The sequence below is a fragment of the Aethalodelphis obliquidens genome, unplaced genomic scaffold, assembly GCF_003676395.1.
Source record: "Aethalodelphis obliquidens isolate GAN/ISIS:26980383/991018 unplaced genomic scaffold, ASM367639v1 scaffold40, whole genome shotgun sequence".
NCBI classification, from domain to species: Eukaryota; Metazoa; Chordata; class Mammalia; order Artiodactyla; family Delphinidae; genus Aethalodelphis; species Aethalodelphis obliquidens.
Window position 1 is genome coordinate 17,973,608 of NW_020837984.1, and position 22,166 is coordinate 17,995,773.

At 38.2% G+C, this 22,166-nt stretch overlaps 1 protein-coding gene across 12 annotated transcripts in view; it reads left to right on the plus strand.

The window, feature by feature from the left end:
* Positions 1 to 22,166, plus strand: part of ALMS1 (ALMS1 centrosome and basal body associated protein) — a 230,018-nt gene that overhangs the window by 96,159 nt on the left and 111,693 nt on the right. For all 12 annotated transcript variants that reach the window (XR_003438292.1, XR_003438291.1, XM_027132039.1 and 9 more), the window contains one exon: positions 18,557 to 20,400. Coding sequence is in view for 10 of the 12 variants with exons in the window: in XM_027132039.1 (XP_026987840.1) it covers positions 18,557 to 20,400 (1,844 nt within the window). In the remaining 2 variants the exon portion in view is untranslated. The remainder of the gene's footprint in view (positions 1 to 18,556; positions 20,401 to 22,166) is intronic.

Below are 22,166 nucleotides of genomic sequence, written 5' to 3' on the forward strand. Positions count from 1 at the left end.
CCTTAGCACGTTAATCATAGTTGTTTTATATTCCTGTTTTATAATTCCAGCATCTTTGCCATATCTGGTTTCGATGCTTGCTTTGTCTCTTCAGGTAGTTTTTTTGCTTTGTAAATATGTTGTGTTGTGGGGCCTGTAGCTTGTATATTAAATTAAGAATATTCTTAATATTAAGAACATTATGACTTGCTGAATGAGTAGGCAGGCACAAGCCATCCACATGGGGTTGGCATACTGTTCTCTTAGCATCTGAGCTTTCACTTTGGGCAAGTGCAAGCACTGGGTCATTTTGATTGAAGGCACAATGTCAGTACACTCACACAAGGGAGGAAAGTCACAAGATTTATTACTTACGATCCCAGAAGTGGGGGTGGCGTGTGCAAGAGCCTCGGAAGGGCAGTCCTCTGTCCCAGGTCACAAGTGAACAGGAGATAGAGAGCAGAGTAGCAAGCACCTATTACTTATAAAGTGTTTGGGGCAGATTTTGTTACCTTTTTCAAAATTCAACTCTAAGTGGTTATTTTAAAAGGTTCCCTGAGAAAAAGCAAGCAGGAGCTTGTGGCAGGAATCCTAAACTCAGGTCCTTATCTAACTATCTAGACTCTGGGTGTGAGCAGGGTTGTCATACTGTAAAATGCTTAGGTAGCAACTCAGAGTAGCTGTTTTCTCATCACAATTGACTCTGTGATGCCTAGGTATTAGTCTTTAGGGAAAGTCATGGGCACTGTTTAGATGGTAGAGATTTTAAAAGCTACTGGCGGGGTTTTGGTCACCCAGCACATGAAACATCTAAACAAAACAAAAATGCCACTCAGCAATATCTATAAGCAAATGGTAGTTTGAAATCCTGTCTGTAACCATCTCCCATTTTTGGGGTCCAGACAAGAAAATAAATGAAAGTCCATGGATAAGATTAAGGTAGGTATTTGATTTAAAACTTGGGTGAGATTATGGAATACTTGTACCTGTTGGGCCATCTTTTGTAAATTTACCAGAATTTGTCCAGAATTATTAATATACATGTAGCAAGAGGTACCCTTTACAGTTCCCCCTTCCTTGGCCATTAGTAACCTAAATGGTTATCCAAAACCATCTGCACTAAAGAATCGTGTTGTTGTTGCATTAGGGCTGGGCTTTCATGTAACAGCCCAATGTGTTTAGCCAGGGTAGCCGACAGTTTTGTGTTTGCCTTAATAATTTGTCGTTGCATGCCTGTTGTGGTGGTGCCTAACCCAGTTCCCATGCAGAATTGTCTCAGCCCTACTCCCAACATACTGGGGATGAGTACTGCAGATTTTTTACATGAGGTGGCATAAAGAGATACAGTTTGGGGATCCTATTCAGTGCTTTGTAAGGGTAGTCCCAGCGAGACTAAAGTACCTTGGTATGAACAGACAGGAGGAGGCAAATGCATTGGAGGCTGAGAAAAGGAGAAGTGCACATATGGGGAATCATGTATATATGCTGGCTCTTGGGTACTGGACCCACAGTGGACACTGACTGTTGGATTGGGGATGTCTAAGACCATGGGGATTGTGCTTCTTGGGATGAGAGGTATAGGTCGTATTCATCCATGTGGTGTCACAGGTGGAGTGTGTTAGTGCCTGGGCAGATATGGGAGATTATAAAGGGCATGTGGGGGCTCCTGCCAGATGCTACATACTGTATTGCAAAGTGTTGCATGGGAGCTGTTGAGCAACATAGAGAGTAGCTGGGTAAGCCACAGGGATGCATGGGATGCCTGTGTTGGGCAAATGGAGACAGAGTCAAGAAATTAGCCAGGTAGGCCACTAACTCAGGAAGAAGCCTTTGTTGAGTTTGATAATATGTTCAGCAATTACAGCAGCCAAAAAAATGAGCACTGGTTTCTGCCCATTGCATAAAAATATTAAGACTGTGGGAGGGCTTGAATGAGAAGATTGTGAAGCCCTGAGTGCTGACAGTGGGAAAGGACCCCCTTGGGGTGGTGTAGGGAGATGACTCTGGCTGCAGTTGTGGAGGGTGTATGTGTGAGGGGGTTGGGGAGGTGCTCTGGTGGTTGTAGCATCTGTAGCCAGGGAGGGGTCCTCCCAATAGAATTTAAATTCACTAACCCTCAGTAGGTCACATAATGTGGAACAATCTAGTGTGTGTAGTGAGGGCAAGCAATTAAATGAAGCATTTAATCAGACCTCTGTAAGGTTATGAGACTCGACATGTACCTTAGCCTATCAAAATTTAAAGGTGCAGTGGAGAGCAGTCTGGCAGTCATAGTGCCACCGGACACTTGAGCAGCATAATAATAAGCAAGGGGACCTTGGGGTAAATAATATTTAACTCTACAAAATGCCACTGAAGTGGGTCATCAGCAGGGAATTTAGATAAGCATTCCATTCAGCAACCACGTCCTGGGGAGTGCTTGCCATCGTCAGCTGCCATGTCTTCCTGGTGTCACCTCCTTCTATAGTGGAAGGTTGCGGAGGTGGCATTCATGATGAAGTTGTGTCCCGCGCTGTCATGGACTGGGGCATTGTCATCAGCAGTGTTGCAGGTGAAGGGAGCCATTCTATAGTAGGTGGCTCTCCAGCTACCCAGGAGGGGAACTGAGGGGCCAAGGGGTCTAATAGGGTTGCATAAATTTCGGATGCTCTGGTTAAGGTTTGCTTGCACCATTGGGAGTGTCTGTTGGTATCTCAAATTCTCAGTAAACTTTAAGCGTCTTTGGGTGTGCCCCTCGCAAGTGATTAAGCAGTGCCGTTCTCCAAGGCATAGGAGGTCTCCATCATAAATAGTAAAGATTAGAGGCCCAAGAATATTTAGTTATACGCTCATGACAATTTAATGTTTAGTCTTGTGTTACCAGAGATGGTAACTGAGATGGTCTGAACTGCATAATCTTATCAGCCAGTTAGGGTTAAAATTAGGGCAGTGTAATGGCTGGTGGCAATTAAGCATTTGTGCCCTTGGTCCCATTTAAGATAGAGGGCTTGAATTGTCCAGCTAGTACCTATACCTGGTGGTTTTTTGGGCCCAGCCCCTCTAGGGCTGACTTCCAACATACACCATCCCCCCATCCTGGGGTTCAGTTGTGGGCGAGTGCTGTGGTCTTCCAGTAACTTTCTGGTGTTGCCTCTTTGGGGTCATGGAGAAATCCCCATGACCCAGATGGCACAGAGTAGGGACAACAGTAGCAGGCATCTACATTTTATAGTTTTGTGCCTGCCTGCTGTGTGCCCCATGTGATGATTTGTTATTGGGCTCTTGTAAGTCAACATCTCATTGGCAGCCTCCTCCAGAGTGAGGTAGGGCCAGGTGCTGTGATTGTATCACTATGATGTCATCTTCTAATGTTGCTGGTGTCAACCTGAGTGCCTTTTCCCCCCTTTTGGAGTTCCATCCACACCATTCTTTCACTGGGTCCAAGGTTAATTATTTCTACTTCTTGTGGGGGAGTATAGTTAGGAGAAAGGAGCCATCCACTAAAGGCACTCACTATACATTGGAATTTCAGTGGGAATTTGCGTATCAAGTGGATAAGTGTGGTCCAGTAGTAACCTAGTGGGTCTGTGTTCCTCTAATGGGCCAGGACTATCTCTGACCAGGGTGGGTCATAGCTAACCACCCATCCCCAATCAGGTTGCAGGTGAGTATTGGAAGGCAAGATGATTGACATTTTAAAATCTGTAAGGGGACTCAAAAATGTTGGGGAAAATGTAAATTATATTGTCCTGTGAGATGAAAGCATCAGATTTCCCCATGATAACAATCTTTGTCTTCCTTTGCGATTTGTAAAATTTTTTTGTAGGGATATGCTTTGACTGTTTTCTTTGTTTCTCTTCTTTATCTTTTGTGGTATTTTCTTTGTGGCTATCATGAGACTACATAAAACATGTTATGGGTATAGCATAGACAACAAAAGCAATAATGGACAGCTGGGACTGTATCAAATTGAAAAGCTTTTGCACAGCAAACAATCAATAGACTGAAAAGGCAAACTATGAAATGGGAGAAAATATTTGCAAACCATGTATCTGATAAAGAGGTTAATATCCAAAATACACAGGGAACTCCTATACCACAATAGCCAAAAAAAAAAACCCAACCTGATTAAAAAATGGGCAAAGGACTTGAATAGACATTTTTCCAAAGATATCCAGCTCTCCAACAAGTACATGAAAATATGCTCAACATCGCTAATCAAAAGGGAAATGCAAATGAAAACCACAAGGAGATATCACCTTAGACGCATCAGGATGGCTACTATCAAAAAGCCAAAAGAGGGCTTCCCTGGTGGCACAATGGTTAAGAATCTGCCTGCCAATGCAGGGAACATGGGTTCAAGCCCTGGTCCGGGAAGATCCCACATGCCGTGGAGCAACTAAGCCCATGCGCCACAACTACTGAGCCTGCACTCTAGAGCCTGTGAGCCACAACTACTGAGCCCACTTGCCACAACTACTAAAGCCTGTGTGCCCAGAGCCCATGGTCCGCACAAGAGAAGCCACCGCAATGAGAAGCCCGTGCATCACAATGAAGAGTACCCCCCCACCACAATTAGAGAAAGCCCATGCACAGCAACCAAGACTCAGCGCAGACAAAAATAAATAAATAAAGTTATTTTTTTTAAAAAAAACCCAAAAGATAACAAGGGTTGGAGAGGATGTGGAGAAGTTGAAACCCTTGTACATTGTTGGAGGAAATGTAAAATTGTGCAGCCACTATAGAAAACAGTATGGAGGTTTTTCAAAAAGTTAAAAATAGAATTACTATATCATCTAACAATCCTACTTCTGGGTAGATAGATAAAAGAATTGAAATCAGGATCTCAAAGAGATATCTGCACTCCCTTGTTCTTTGCAACATTATTCACAGTAGTCAAGATTTCACAATAGTCAAGATATGGAAATAACCTATATGTTTATTGATGGATGAATGGATGAAGAAAATGTGGTAAATATGTATAATGGAATATTAGCCTTTAAAAAGAAAATCCTGCCATATGCAACAACATGGATTAATATGGAGGATGTTATGCTAAGTGAAGTAAACCAGTTACAGAAGGACAACTGCATGATTCTACTTATATGGGGTTTCCAAAATAGCCAAATTCATAAAAACAGAGTAGAATGGTGATTGCCAGGGCTGTGATAAGTCGGAAGTAGGAAATTAGTGTACAGTTTCAGTTACGTAAGATAAATAAATCCTAGAGAGAGACCTATTCCCCAACATGGTGCACTTAGAAAAGTGGACCCTTTGCCAACAGGACAGATCTCATATTAAGTGTTCTTAGCACAATATGCATATTAAAAAAAGAATGTAATGTGTCAAATAGATGAAAAATGTTTAAGTAAATATTAGTATTTGGTATTCACTATCATATTTTTAAAAATAATGTATCATGAACAGGTAGAGCATAAGCCAGCAAAGCGGATAGTTCAGTCTTAGGAAATTTATAAACATACATTTTACATTAGCAGGAAAACTGTAGTTATTTCAGTAGGTTCCAAAAAGGTATTTGGGAATAAAAATAAAAAGTAAAAATCTGTTCTCAATTAAGAATACTTCTCTAAATTAGAGTAGAGCAATAGTGCCTCAGTATAATAAAGAATATGTATTTGAAATTAGCAATCAGCATAGTCAAAGGTCATATACTTTTTTTATACATAAAAAACATTTGTGAGTGATGTTACCATAAATGGTCAAGTAGGGAACTCCAGGGCTCCATTTCTGCACAAAAAGAACTAATAAGCTGGCAAAATCTGTCAGAACCAACTTTTGTAGATCTCTGGAATCTAGTTAGAACTTTAAAAAAAAATAGGGAATGATTACTAAAGTAAAGAGCTGTTGTACTATAGTAGGAGAGCATTGACTGAGGTATCTTAAATCGTAGCTTTGATGATGACAGACCACACTCCTAATACAGGTTAATAGTTACAGAGGGCACAATACAAACCTTATTCTTAAAAAATTGTTATCGAGTGTTTCAACCTGTCTGACAGCTCCCTGAAGGACTAGTGCAGGAACTTCCCTTTGCTTTACTCAACTAAAAGCTTTCCCAAGGCTGAGGCAGCTTCCCTGCCAGTGTTTGACAAAAGCATTTAATGGCCAAAGCATTGGCTGCAGCAACCTGGGTCTTGGTATAACAGTCAAGATAAACAATAGGCACACTGAAAAGCTTGGGAAGGAAGCAGTTGAGAAAGGAGGTAGATACATGGGGAATAGGACTTTTTAAAGGTCCTGCTTATACTGGGGAATTTAGGAGGCCATGTGCGTGCCCAGAGCTCGACTCATTCTCAGCAAAGGCCTAAGAAGACCTTAAGCTTTCACCTCTGGCCGACCTTTCAGGCTTTGCATTGCACAAGCTATAAGTGAAGGCTGAAGGACCTGTCTAACTAAGTGTTGGAATGCTTCTACATAGAGAAAATCAGAACAGATTGGGAGAAGTTGTTTTCTGTTTTCTTTTTCTTTTTTGGCTGCAGGTGTTTAACGAAACTGTCAAAATAATAGCTGACAGTTAAGCTAAGAGAACACAGACTTCAGTGCCACGCACAACAAAGAATACAAACTTTTTACAAAAGTAGTTCAGAAAAGTATCAAAGAGACAAACAATAACCCACAACAAGCAGCAACACCAAACTCCAGGTAGGGGGGAGAATCTGGTATCCAGAGTTTCCAGACTATATTTGATATGTCCAGTTTTCAACAAATTATGAAACACTTAAAGAAACAAGATATGGCTCTTGTCAGGAGGAGAAATACAGTTTACAGTAACACTACACAGGGATTAAGTCACATATAACTTATATTCAGTTCTCCATTTCTGTGATATTTTTTCCCCATATGTGGATTCAACCAACCACAAACCACGATGTACTGTAGTATTTACTATTGCAAAATATCCACATATAAGTGGACCCTCACAGTTCAAATCCAAGTTGTTCAAAGGTCAACTGTAATTAATAAAAACTGTCCGTGAGGAAGCCCAGGAATTATAAGAAAAAGATTTTAGATCAGCTGTCTTAAATGTGCTCAAAGAGCTAAAGAAAGCTATGGTCAACAATCTAAAGAAAACCAAGAAAAGGATGTGTCACCAAATAGAGATGTCAAAAAAGGGATAGCAATTAGAAAAAGGATCCAAATTCAAATTCTGGAGCTGAAAGTACAATAACTGAAATGAAAAGTCCAACTAGAAGGACACATTTGAGCAGGTCAAACAAAGAATCAGTGAACTTGAAAATAGGTCAGTTGAGATTATCAAGTTTGAAAGCCCAGAAGGAGAAAAGAATGAAGAAAAATTAACGGAGCCATGAGGTACCACCAGCATACCAAAATGTGTATAATGGAAGTCCTAGGGTGAGAGAAAAGAGAAATGGACAGAAATAATACTTGATGAAGTAATTGTTGAAAACTTTACAAATTTGATGGAAAACATGCATATATACATCCAAGAAGCTTAGTGAACTTCAAGCAGGAAAAACTGAAAGAGTTCCACACTGAGACACATTACAGTTGGTCCTTGAACAATGCGGAGGTTAGGGACTCCGACCCCCCCCCCAACCCCCACCAGTACAGCTGAAAATTCACATAAAACTTTACAGTCATCTCTCCGTATCCATGGTTCTGTATCCTCTGATTTAACCAACTGCAGGTCGTTTAGTGCTGTAGTACATATTTATTGAAAAACATCTATGTATGAGCGGTTCTGCATAGTTCAAGACTCGTGTTGTTCAGGGGTCAAGTGAATAGTCAAATTGTTGAAAACCAAAGACAGGAAATCTTGAAAGCAGCAATAGAGAAGCAACTCATCACTTATAAGGGATCTTCAATAAGATTAGCAGTCAACTTCTCTTTAGAAACCTAAGAGGGCTAAAGGAAGTGGGTTGATATATTTAAAGTGCTGAAGGAAAAAACTGCCAACCAAGAATTCTACATCTGGCAAAACTATCTTTAAAAATATATGAGAATTTAAGACCAGATAAATGTTAACTTAGGAAGTTTGGCATGCAAAAAATGCTACAGCAAGTCAGTCATCCAGGTGAAATGAAAGGACACTAGACATCAACTCAAAGCCATGTGAAGAAATAAAGAACAGTGGTACCACTTCAAACCTACTAGGATAGCTGTATTTAAAAAATGGAAAATAAAAAGTCTTGGCAAGGATATGGAAAAATTGGAACCCTTGTACATTGCTGGTGGGAGTGTAAAATAGTGCAGTCACTGTGGAAACCAGTTTTGCAGTTCCTCAAATAGTTAAACATAGAGTAACAAATAATAATAGTGTGGAATAATGGCCCAGCAATTCCACTACTAGGTGTATACCCAAAAGAATTGAAAACAGGTGTTCAAACAAAAAATTGTACATAAGTTTTCATAATAGCACTGTTCACAAAAGCCAAAAGTTGGAAATACCTAAATGTCCATCAATTAATGAATAGATAAAGAATGTGTGGTATATCCAATACAATGGAATATTATTCAGCCATAAATAGCAATGAATTTCTGATACATGCTACAGTATAGGTGAACCTTGAAAGCATTATGCTGAGTGAAAGAATCCAGATATGAAAGGTCACATATTATTCCATTTATATGAAATATCCAGAATAGGTAAATTAACAGAAGCAGAAAGCTTATTAATAGTTGGCAAATGTTGAGCAGAGAGGGGAGAAGGGGTAGCTGCTTAATGGATATGGGTTTCATTTTGGGTTGATAAACCTTTTGAAACTAGATAGAGGTGATGGTTATGTACTGGATAGAGGTGGTCTAAATGCTAACAAGTTATATGCATTAAAATGGTTAGCTTCATGTTATGTGAATTTTACCTCTATAAAACATTTGCATATAAGTTGACTAATATGTTTTTATATTCTGTCTCTGATCTTTTGTGTGTGTTGTGCTTGCTTTTACATTAAACATTCTTCCGAAAGAATGTATTTTACAGAGCTGTAAAATATCCACACGCATACAAAGTATTGTTGCTTAGACTTACCGTTGTTTAGAATATAAATAATGAAGTTCGCATCCCGGTAGGTTTAGGGTTGATTTTAAATGTATAGCAAGATTTTCAAGTTTTTCCAGAAAACATTTTAAAAGAAGACTTAGCATACCCATTGGTTCTAGTGCAAGTAGAAATTGCTTTAACTGTTGTAGTTTTTGGGGTTTTTTTAAGTTTTGACTTTGAGGTCCTAAAATATAAAATTATGAACAACTTAGACAATTAATCCTGTCAAGTAATTCCATGGTAGTTTATAGATTTTTCTAAAATTTTACACTCAAGCTTAAAATAACCCTTATTTATTTTTAAAACATTTGTTTCCAAAAAAAAAAGCACATTTGTTTCCATAAATTTATTGATTTTCAAGGGAGTTTTAAAAATAATTTTTATTTTTTTAAAAGCTTTACTTACTTATTAATTAATTAATTAATTAATTAACTTATTTGTCTGCACCGTGTGGCTTGTGGGATCTCAGCTCCCCAAGTAGGGATTGAACCAGGGCCCTCGGCAGTGAGAGCGTAGAGTCCTAACCACTGGACTGCGAGGCTGTTACCTCAAGGGAGTTTTGCATGAAATAGTAATCCATGTTTCATTTCTTTGTAGAGAGTAGATTTTTACTTTTAGTGCTAGATGACTGTGTATGTGTGGCTGTGTGTGTGCGTGTACATGTGCATGTGTGTGTTTAGTTTTGTTTGTTTTATGTGACAGGGAGGAACTATTATTTCCTTTCTGGTTTGTTACATGAAGTCTGTGACTTGTGATATTAAGCTGAGCAATGAGTGAATAATCTGACAAAACGCAAGTAGCTCTGTTAGGTGAAAATTTTAATTAAGAAATAGTCTGGAAATTCATAAAGGACATATCAGCTAAAAGTACTTTTGTAACAGCTTTATCTCACTACAATTTATATACAGTAACATTCACCCATTTAAAATATATAATTCAGTCGTTTTTACTTTATTTACAGAATTGGCCAATAACTAAATTTTAGAACATTTTTACCATTCTACCCCTCCACCTCCATTCCCTTAGCCCTAGACAACCAATAATCTACTTTCTCTCCTTATGGATTTGCCTATTCTGGATGTTTCATATAAATGGAATCATTTAATATGTGATCTTTTGTGACTGCCTTCTTTTTTACTTAGCATAGTATTTTCAAGATTCATCCATGTTGCATAGTAGCATGAATCAGTACTTCAGTACTTTTGATTGCCAGATAATATACCATTGTATAGATATATTGTATTTTATTTATCCATTCACCAGTTGATAGACATGTTGTTCCACTTTTTGGCCATTGTGAATAGTGCTGCTATAAACATAAGTGTACAAGGTTTTGAATGGACATGTTTTCCTATCTCTTGGCTATATATACCTAGAAGTGGAATTGCTAGGACATACAATAACTCTATGTTTAACATCTTAAGGAACTGCCATACTGTCTTTCAAAAGTAACTGTACCAGGGCTTCCCTGGTGGCGCAGTGGTTGAGTCCGCCTGCCGATGCAGGGGACACAGGTTCGTGCCCCGGTCCGGGAAGATCCCACATGCCGCGGAGCGGCTAGTCCCGTGAGCCATGGCTGCTGAGCCTGCGCGTCCGCAGCCTGTGCTCCGCAACGGGAGAGGCCACAGCAGGGAGAGGCCTGCGTACCGCAAAAAAAAAAAAAAAAAAAAAAAGTGTACCATTTTACATTCCCACCAACAGTGTATGAGGGTTCTAGTTTCTCATACTAGAAAACCTTTTCAATGTCACTATTTTCTGCCTTTTTGATTATAGTTATTCTGATGGGTATGAAGTGGTATCTCATCTTGTTTTTAATTTATTTTCCTAATGATTAATGATACTGAATGTCTTTTCATGTGGTTATTTGTCATTTATCTTCTTTGCAGAAACATCTCTATTCAGATCTTTTGCCCATTTTAAAATTTAATTGTCTTTTTACTGTTGAATTGTAATTCTTTGTATATTCTGAATATTAGATTCTTATCAGATATATTACTTGTACGTATTTTCTCAGATTCTTTATACTGTCATTTCACTTTCTTGATGGTGACCTTTGAAGCACAAGTTTTTAATTTTTTTATAAATTTATTTATTTATCTTTGGCTGCGTTGGGTCTTCATTGCTGCATGCGGGCTTTCTCTAGTTGTGGCAGACGGGGGCTACTCTTCATTGCAGTGCGCGGGCTTCTCATTATGATGGCTTCTCTTGTTGTGGAGCACAGTCTCTAGGTGCGCAGACTTCAGTAGTTGTGGCACACAGGCTCAGTAGTTGTGGCTCACGGACCTTAAGAGCTTAGGTTCAGTAGTTGTGGCACATGGGCTTAGTTGCTCCACGGCATGTGGAATCTTCCAGGACCAGGGCTCGAGCCTGTGTCCCCTACATTGGCAGGCGGATTCTTAACCACTGCGCCACCAGGGAAGTCCTACAAGTTTTTTATTTTGACAAAGTCCAAATTATACTTCTCTTTTATTGCTTGTGCTTTTGGTGTCATATTAAGAAATCATGGCATAACCCACAGTCACAAAAATTCATCATTATCTTCAAAGAGATTTAGTTTTAGTTCTTATATCTAGGTCTGTTATCCCCTTTGAGGCAATTTTAAATTATTTTTATTTTTAAAAATTGTGCTAAAATAATACATAACAAAATTTATCATCTTAACCATTTTTAACTCTGAAGTTGAATGGTGTTAACTGTGTTAACATGGTTGTCAACCAATCTTAAGGACTCTTTTTCTTATAAAACTGAAACTCTATATCCAGTAAACCATGATCTCCTATCCCCACCTCTTCTCCAACCCCTGGCAACCACCATTCTAAATTGTCTCTGAATTTGATTCCTTTAGGTAGCTCCATAAAAGTGGAATCATACAGTATTTTTCTTTTTGTGACCAACTTATTTTGCTTAAACTGCGTCCTCAAAGTTCATCCATGTTGTAGCATGTGTCAGAGTTTCCTTCCTTTTTAAGGCTGAATAATATTCCATTGTATGTATGTACCACATTTGTTTATCCATTCATCCATCAGTGGCCACTTGAGTTGCTTCCACCTTTTGGCTCTTGTGAATAGTGCTGCTGTGAATATGAGCATATAAATATATCTCCTTGAGACCCTGCTTTTAAATTCTTTTGGTATAGACCCAGAAGTGGAATTGCTAGATCATATGGTCATTCTATTTTTATGTTTTTGTGGAACTGCCATACAGTTTTCGATAGCAGCCATACCATTTTACATTACCATCAACAGTGCATAAGGATTTAAATTTTTTCACATTCTCACCAACACTTAATACTTTCTGTGGTTTTTTTTTTTTTTTTTTTTCCGGTATGTGGGCCTCTCACTGTTGTGGCCTCTCCCATTGCGGAGCACAGGCTCCGACACGCAGGCTCAGCAGCCATGACTCATGGGCCCAGCCGCTCCATGGCATGTGGGATCTTCCCGGACCGGAGCACGAACCCATGTCCCCTGCATCGGCAGGTGGACTCTCAACCACGGTGCCACCAGGGAAGCCCTGTTGTTGTTTTTTTATAATGGCCATGCCAGGTATGAAGTGACAACTTATTGTGTTTTTGATTTGCATTTTGCTGATGATTATTGATTTGAACAACTTTTCATGGACTTGTTGACCAGGTATGTATCTTCTTTGGAGAAATGTCTATTCAAGACCTCTACCCATTTTTGAATTGGGTTGTTTTTTTGTTTGAATTGTAAGAATTCTTTATATATTCTAGATATTAACCCTTTATCAGATATATGATTTGCAGATACTTTTCCCCATTCTGTAGGTTGCCTTTTAGCTCTCTTGATTGTACATTTTGATAGAGTTTTAAGTTTTGATGTCTAATTTATATATTTTTACTTTTTAAATTTATTATTTTATTTTCCAGTTTTTATTTTTCCTACTGAAGTGAATCAAAAGAGTTAATCTGAGTTCCTGTGAAACCCTTTACCACTGAATGCTGTGATGGATTTAAACTCAAATTTGTAAATTTCCTTGTTAAAACTAAATTATATATGAAGGATTCAAATTGTACCTGTCTTTATTTTAATCTAGAGATCTTTAATATTTCAAATTCACTGAAAAATTCCCAAACCAGAGCTTATGTAATTAAGATTTCTCTCTTTAAATAAACAACAGAAGTATTAACATTAGTTTTCTTTGAGAAGGGTCTTTCACTGATTATATGCACCTGTATTTTTTTTTAATTTGGTGTGTATTTTTTTAAATTAATTTTTATTGGAGTATAGCTGCTTTACAATGTTGTTTTAGTTTCTTGTTGTGCAGCAAAGTGAATCAGATATATATATATATATATATATATATACACACACACACACACTCTTTTTTAGATTTCTGTCCCATTTAGGTAACTACAGAGCATTGAGTAGAGTTCCCTGCGCTATACAGTAGGTTCTTGTTAGTTATCAATTTTATACATATTAGTGTTTTTATGTCAGTCCCAATCTCCCAGTTCATCCCACCTCCCCCTTCACTCCTTGGTAACCATACGTTTGTTCTCTACATCTGTGACTCTATTTCTGCTTTGCAAATAAGTATTTTGAGTTTATTTTTGTGTATGGTGTTAGGGGGTGTTCTGATTCAATGCAATCCCTATCAAATTACCAAGGACATTTTTCACAGAATTAGAACAAAAAATTTTATACTTTTTATGGAAACACAAGACCCCAAATAGTGGAAGCAATCTTGAGAAAGATGAACAGAGCTAGAGGAATTAGGCTCCCTGACTTCAGACTATACAACAAAGCTACAGTAATCAAAACAGTATGGTACTGGCCGCAAAACAGAAATATAGGTCATTGGAACTACTGATTTTCTAGAAAGTCCAGAAATAAACCCATGCAGCTGTGGCCACCTAATCTATGACAAAGGAGGCAAAGATATACAGTGGAGAAAAGACAGTCTCTTCAATAAGTCGTGCTGGGAAAACTGGACAACTACATATATATTTTTTTATTTTTGTTGCCTGTCCCCTTAGAGGCATTTTTTAATATATGGAGTGCAAATTCATTCTTTTACACTTTACATTCTTTTAGTTGTCCCAGCAATGTTTGCTGAAAAGACTATTCTTTCCCTATGAATTTTCTTGGTCTTTTTGTCAATTCATCATAAATGTTAGTGTTTATTTCTGGACTGTCAGTTCTATTCTCTTGATCTATATATCTGTTCCTGTGCCAGTACCACCCTGTTTTGATTACTGTAGCTGTGTGATAAGTTTTGAAATCAGAACTTGAGTCCTCCAGCTTTGTACATCATTTTCCAGATTGATTTGGCTACAGTGGGTCCCTTGAATTTCTGTATGAACTTTGGGATCTGCTTGTCAATTTTTGCAAAGAAAAAATGCCAGTTGGGGGCTTCCCTGGTGGCGCAGTGGTTGAGAGTCCGTCTGCCGATGCAGGGGACACGGGTTCGTGCCCTGGTCCGGGAAGATCCCACATGCTGTGGAGTGCCTGGGCCCGTGAGCCATGGCCGTTGAGCCTGCACGTCTCCGCAGCGGGAGAGGCCACAACAGTGAGAGGCCCACATACCGCAAAAAAAAAAAAGCCAGTTGGCATTTTGTTAGGAATTGCCTTGAATCTGTAGATCAATATGGGAATATTGCCATCTTAACAATATTAAGTCTTCCTATCCATTGGGCCAGTTTACCATTTATTCTGATCTTCTGTAATTTCAGTAATGTTTTGTGGTGTACTAGTTTTATTTATTTATTTATTTTGATAAATATATTCTTAAGTATTTTATTCTTATGCTGTTGTGAATGGAATTGTTCTATTTCATTTTTGGATTGTTCACTGTGTATGGAAATGCAGTTGATTTTTGTCTGTTGAGCTCACATCCTAAACTTTAATGAACTTGCTTATTAGTCCTAGTTGGTTTTTTATGATTTCCTTGCTATTTTCTGTGCAGAAGATCTTGTCATCTGCAAATAGAGGTACTTCTTCCTCTCCTTTTTGGATTTCTTTAAGTTGCTTTCTAGATTGCCCTGGCTAGAACCTCCAGATGATAAGAGGAAGTATGGCCATACTTGTGTTGGTCTTATCCTAAGGAAAAAGCATCTGATCTTTCATTATTTAGTATAATGTTAGCTGTGCATGTTTTGTAAATGCCATTCATCTGTTTGAGGAAGTCCCTTTCATTTATAGTTTACTGAGTGATTTTATCATTAAAGAGTGTTGAATTTTAAAAAAAAGTGTTGGATTTTGTTGAGTTAAATAGTAGCTTTTAACATGTGATACATTGTTGGGATATAAGATAAGTTTTTACGGTTTATCTGGAAAAGGTTATATGAAAATACTAAAATTTATTTGCCAAATACCAAAGCTATAAGAATTTTTTAAATGGAAAAGTTATTTGAAAGCTGTTTATAATTATTATAAAGCTTGAAAGAGGTGATGGAAGGCTGTAAGGTTTGGAGTGTTCCAAAGAATTGTAAGATACAGATTATTGGAAAGGAGGAAAAAATGTCTTTTGGGATGAATATAAATCTAATAATGCCCTGCTTTAAGAGGCTGGACTAAGTTTATGATTCTTAGTCATTGGAGTATTTATTTCCAATTGGAATATTTATTTCCCAGTGATATGTCAGGCAGTGTCAGGGTAATAAGAAGCCATGGAATAAATATCACATTTTTAAAGTGTTTTTTTGTCCAGTGGTGTTTAATTAGTTTGTTGGCTTTTTAAAAATATAAACATTTTACTTTGAAATAATTGTAGATTCCCATAAAGTAGTAAGAAATAATATAGAATGATTGCTTTTCCCCTTTACCTAGTTTCCAACAATGATGAGGTCTTGCAAATCTGTAACAATATATCACAACCACGATAATGACATTGATACAGTCAGGCTACTTAATGTTTACACCACAGCAAGGGTCCCTTATGTTGCCCTGTAATAGCTACATCCACTTCTCTCTTATTCCCATTCCTTTCTTAACCCCCGGCAACCATTAATCTAGTTTCTATTTCTATAATTTTGTCATTTTAAGACTCGTATAGATGAAATCATACAGTGTGCAGTCATTTAGTATTGGCTTTTTTTCACTCAGCATAATTCTCTGCAGAATATTCAATATCAACAGTCTGTTCATTTTTATTGATGTGTAGTATTCTATGGTATGGATGTACTACAATTTGTTTAAATATGTACCTGTTGAATGACAACTTGGTAGTTTTCTAGTTGTTCGCTATTACAAATAAAGCTGCTATAGACATTCCTCTGCAGCTTTTTGATGAACATAGGTCTTTATTACTATTGCTGGGTCATATGGTAATTGCATGTTTTAAATTTTTGAGAACTTCCACACCATTTGTACTGTTTGACGTTTGTACCATTTTACATTCCCACCGGTAATGTGTGAGTGATCTCATTACTCCACAGCCACACCAGCATTTGATGTTGTCATTATTTTTTTTTAGATTTATTTATTCTATTTTTATTATTTATGTTTTGGCTGCGTTGGGTCTTCGTTGCTGCACGGGCTTTCTCTAGTTGCAGCGAGCAGGGGCTTCTCTTCATTGTGGTGTGTGGGCTTCTCATTGTGGTGGCTTCTCTTGTTGCAGAGCGCGGGCTCTAGGCTCATGGGCTCTAGAGCACAGGCTCAGTAGTTGTGGCTCATGGGCTCTAGAGCACAGGCTCAGTAGTTGTGGCTCACAGGCTCTAGAGCACAGGCTCAGTAGTTGTGTTGCACGGGCTTAGTTGCTCTATGGCATGTGGGATCTTCCCAGACCAGGGCTGAAACCCATGTTGGCAGGCGGATTCTTAATCACTGCGCCACCAGGGAAGTCCTGTCGTTATTTTTTATTTTAGCCATTCTCTGATAGGTGTGTTGTGATATTTCATTGTGGTTTTAATTTCCATTTCCTTAATGATTAATGGTGTTGAACATCTTTTCATGCTCTTATTTCCCATCTCTGTCCTGTTCAGTGAAATGTATATGTTTTTGCCCCTTTTGGGGGACTGGATTGTTTTAAAAATTTTTTTTTTTTTACTCCTCAATTTTGAGAGTTCTTTGTAAATTTTTTATTGGATATGAGATTTGCAAATCTTTTCTTCCAGTCTGCAGCTGGGAGAGAGAGAGGCACCTCATTATTGTTAAGTGGGAATGAAAGCTGTCTCCCCATGTCGTCTCTACTGACATCACAGGGAGGGGTAGCTCATTACTAGCCATCAGGGTTGAAAATAGTTCTGGGATCTTGCTTGACCATCTCTAATTCCACACTGGCCTGGATGTTGGGGTTCCTTATTAGAGTTTTGAAAGGATAGATCTCAAGCTCCTCACTTGGCTTTTGCTGGTGTGAGTGTGGGTGAGGCCACAGTGTTTTTCTGTGATGTTTGGCTGGAAGAGAGCAGTTATTGTCTAAAGGTTTTGTGTCTTGCTAAACTTTACCTTTGCTTGTTTTTTAGCTAACGAGAGCAGGTTTTTGTTAGAGCTTTTGTGCTGTTTGTGCTCTTCTGTGCTCTTTGTTCATGGGTCGCTGTCTTCACCTCCAAGTCTGGGATATTTGAAGTAAAAAGAAAACCCAGGGATCTCACTACCTTGTTACTCCTCAGGTCCCAAGGTCCCTAGCCAGTCTGCCTTTTCCTCTACACCTTTCAGATTCTTTTTAAGTTTGTTGTATATATAATATCCAGGATTTTTAGTTCTGCTTAGCAGGAGGAATAGGGAAAAGTACATCTCCTCCATTATGTGACAGATGGCACCATAATTTAAAATATTTTTCTATGAAATCAAATGTGGCACTAAAGTTAAATAGAATGCCAGGTTATAACTTTATAGGTAAAACACCGAAATCTCAAAGAAATGTTATATTTATCTTTAAGCACTGATCCTATACCCCAGAAAGAGGTACTAGTTCTTTTTCCTATTGTTAATGTTAAATATTAGGTTGTAGGCCAGGCTTCTGTAACAAAGAGACTCAAATACAGTGGCTCAAATAAGGTAGAACTGTATTTTTCTCCAGGGTAGGAAAGAAAGCTCTGCTTCTTGAGGTCTTCTGAGGAACCAAACTGGGTGGGCCGCTGAGCCATCCTTACATTTGGCTTCCCAAGATTGTTCTAGACATCACCATTTTCAGTTGGCAAAGGTAATGGTGATGGTAATGATGGTTGGGGTAGGGAAACATAGAGGTCAGGAACTTGATTTTTTTAAGGACAGGAACCAGAAATTGTATTTACTGCTTTTGCTCACATCCCATTGGCCTACACCTAGTCACATGGTCACATCTGGCTGCAGAAGAAACTGGAAATGTCTCTGCTGGCAGTCATGTGACCAGCAGAAGTTGGGGTAAGGGACCTCTGTTACTAGAACAAAAAAGGTGAGTAGTAGTCTTTGCTTTTGTTACTTCAGTGAAAATTTTTAGAAGAAATTAACTGTGTGGTCTTATTTATCATGAGCCATTTTATTCTATAGTTAGCTGTATTTTTCTTTTTGTGTTCTTACCTGTTTCATTATAAAAGATCAACATTACCTTCATGGTCAGATCTTAGCCTAGATAGGAATCTAATTTTTATATAACTATTTGGACTACGTCAAGTAAGAACTTGTTTATATCTTCTAGGGTTTACAGAGTCCACAGGGGATAGAATGCAAGCCAGAAGCTGTATGTAGTCACATTATTATTGAGAGCCATGAAAAAGGATGTTTCAGGACTCTAACAGCTGAACGGCCACAATTGGACAGCCACCCTTGTGTTTTCAGATCTGCTGAACCCTCAGAAATGATCAGAGGACAACGGAGCCCATCATCATGGACAACCGGGCACATCAACCTTGCCAAGTCACTGGACCAGAACAACTCCCATTTCAAAGTTTGGAATTCATTGCAGTTACAAAGTCATTCCCCATTTCAAAACTTTATAGGTGATGACTTGAAAATTAGCAAGGGTCTTCGAATGCCATTCCGTGAAAAGTTGGACCCTTGGCTATCAGAATTAATAGAACCTGCTTGTATGCCACCTGAAGAAATGGATTGTCAGTCGTCATCACAAATGCTGCCCCCAGAACCCATGAAAAAGTTTACTACCTCCATCATTTTCTCATCTCACCGACATTCTAAATGCTTTTCAGATTCCTCTTTTCTTAAGGTTGGTGTTACTGAAGGTAGCCAGTGTACTGGAGCATCTGTGGGGCTAGTTAGTTCTCATATCACTGAAGAGCAAAATCCTACTAGAGATCTAAAAGAGAAAACCTCTTCCCCTTCATCATTTAAAATCATTAGTCAGTCACCAGATAAAGCTGTGACTATTTTAGCAGAAAATAGTAGGCAAAGCCAAAAATTATCTGTTGCATATTCTCACCAAGAAGAAAAACCCTTAGAAAGATCAGATTTTAAAGGCAGTCATTCTAAGCCCAGTACCAGTGCAAATGATAGCAATTTCAAGGAAGTTCATTTTTCTGATAACGATACTCTCATTAACATGGGCAGACCCAGTTCCACACTAGGAGTAAAAGAGAAGAATGTAACTATAACTCCAGATCTTCCTTCGAATATTTTTCTTGAACAAGAGCTCTTTGAACAAAGCAAAGCCTCACATGCAGATCACCGTGTGAGAAAACACAATTCTCCCCCTCCTCAACATCAGGATTATGTAGCTGCAAATCTCCCTTGTCGTGTTTTTCTTGAAAAACGAGAACTCTTTAAACAAAGCAAGACCCAACATAAAGATAATCAGTTGAGAGAAAACCACTCTCCCCTTCCTCAAAGTCAGGATTATATAGCTTCAGACCTTCCTTCTCGCATTTTTCTTGAACAACGTCAGCTCTTTGAACAAAGCAAAGCCCCAGATGTAGATCACCACATGGGAGAACACCATTCTTCCTTTCCTCAAGGTCAGGATTATATAGTAGAAAAGAATAATGAACATGAGCCTAAATTACACATTTCTGATATGATAAATGTTGAAGGCAAATTCAGTGATGTGGCCTCCCCATCAGCCCCAAATCAATGTACAGTAGTAACATCTGCATCTACTCCACCTTCAAATAGAAAAGCACTTTCTTGTGTTCGTATAACTCTTTGTCCCAAGACTCCTTCCAAGTTGGATAGTGGAACCTTAGATAAAAGATTTCATTCATTGGATCCTGCCTCTAAAACAAGGATGAATAGTGAGTTTAACTCTGACCTACAGACTATATCTTCAGAATCATTGGAACCAACCTCCAAATTATTGACCAGTAAACCTGTAGCACAGGATCAAGAATCTTTAGGTTTTCTAGGACCTAAATCTTCACCGGACTTCCAAGTCGTACAGTCTCCTCTTCCAGATAGTGATATTATTTCCCAGGACTTGAAAACCATACCTTTTCAGAATAACCAGATAGTAACCTCAAGGCAAACACAAGTGAACATTTCAGATTTGGAAGGATATTCCAATCCAGAAGGGACTCCAGTATCTGCAGTTCGGTGAGTCTCATTGTGATTACAAGCAAGCTGATGGAATTTATGATAAAGGGTTTAAAATACTTAAGCAAATGTAAGTTCTTGGGGGAGAGGCAGTATGATTTCTCTTAGGGGAGGTTGTATCTGCCTAAGCTAGAATTCTGTCAAGGAATAAACACCTAACTAAGAGAAAACACCTGAGAGTAATGTATTTATACTCTCAAAGAGCTTTTGGAAAACGACTTGACATCAAGTATTTTAAAACACTGAATTACTCTAAGAAGAATCTTTGATCATTGAGTGGTACAATTTACTAATTCCTTATTTATTACATTGGAAATATGCTGAAGACCAGGCTTTGCTCCCTCTCCTCTCTTTGTTTCCATTTCATGATTCCCCTCAAATATTTAGTACTTAGAATGAAAAAAGTGAAATTTCCTGGCAGACATCACTTCAGCCAAGTTGTCAAGGTTAACATCACCAGTAATGCACGTCAACCTAATGTGGTCCCTGATGTGATGCCTTATTACTTCACAATGATTGTAGGAATGGAAACCCAATTCAGGGATAAATGCATTAGATTTATACTATTCAGATTGATTTTAAGACTGTCATTGATTCAGTTTTACATTAGTGAGTCTTTTACCATATGGCTAAACGAATTACTGTCTGTGTTTAATGTTTCCACCTTATAGTTGAGAAGGTAGTATTTCAGAGTGGAGAGCACTGGCCTTACAAAGAGGGAAAAAATGTGTAATCGACATCGGCATGTGGTAGTCATGGCAGTGAGGGACTTAAATATGTTATCTCATTTAATACTTGTGATAACCCTATGAGGTAGGTGGTGGTATCCTTATTTGCCCTCTGGGAAACTGAGACACTGACATTGCTATCAAGCAAACCTCATTGTCTCAAATAATGCAGTCTGTTCAGTCTAAGCAAGAGCTTGTTCACCACGTGGTACTGTCTCTCCCGAATCCAAAACCGTACTTAAACTATTCTATCAACTGTCCTCTTGGACAAGTCATTTAATATCTTTGGCACTCATATATGGATGACTGATGGAAGGAAAGGGTTGGAAAGCTTAAAGGTCCATTATAGCTTGAAAAATTAGTGGTTGAAAATTGGATTGGGGCAGGAAAAAACAAGGTCAATCTCTGATTTCAATACTATTATAAATAGTAGAGTGTTATAGAGATCAGTACTGTGTGTGAAAAATGTTTAGAAATTAAAAGATTGACAAGTTTACATACAATACTTAAACTCTTCTAAGTGATAAAATGCCAAGTTATTGGGGCTGAATTCCTTGAATGAGAAGAAAATTATAGATGATTTTAAATATGAACTAATAATAATGCTGTTTGTTCAGAATGTACTAAATGCCAGGCATTGTAGTCAATGTGTGTATCACTTTATACTTAGTATAATCATCCGGAGGTAGATATTATTACCTCAATTTATAGATTTTAAAAACCTAATACTTAGAGAAATTAAATGTTTTGCCTAAGATCACATGGCCATTAAGTGTTGGAGGTGGCGTTTGAACCTAGGTTTGTCTGACTCCAGAGTCTGTAAATAATTCTAACTGTATATACATACACACACTTATCTGTGTGTGTGCATATATATATGCATAAAACATTTATATATGTATTAAACTTTTTTATTTTGAGATAATTTTAGACTTACAGAGGAGCTGCAAAAAATAGTAGAGTTCCTGTTTTATTTATTGCAGTGTAACCTATTACCCTGAAATGTAGCAGCTTAAAACAATAAATATTATCCCAAAG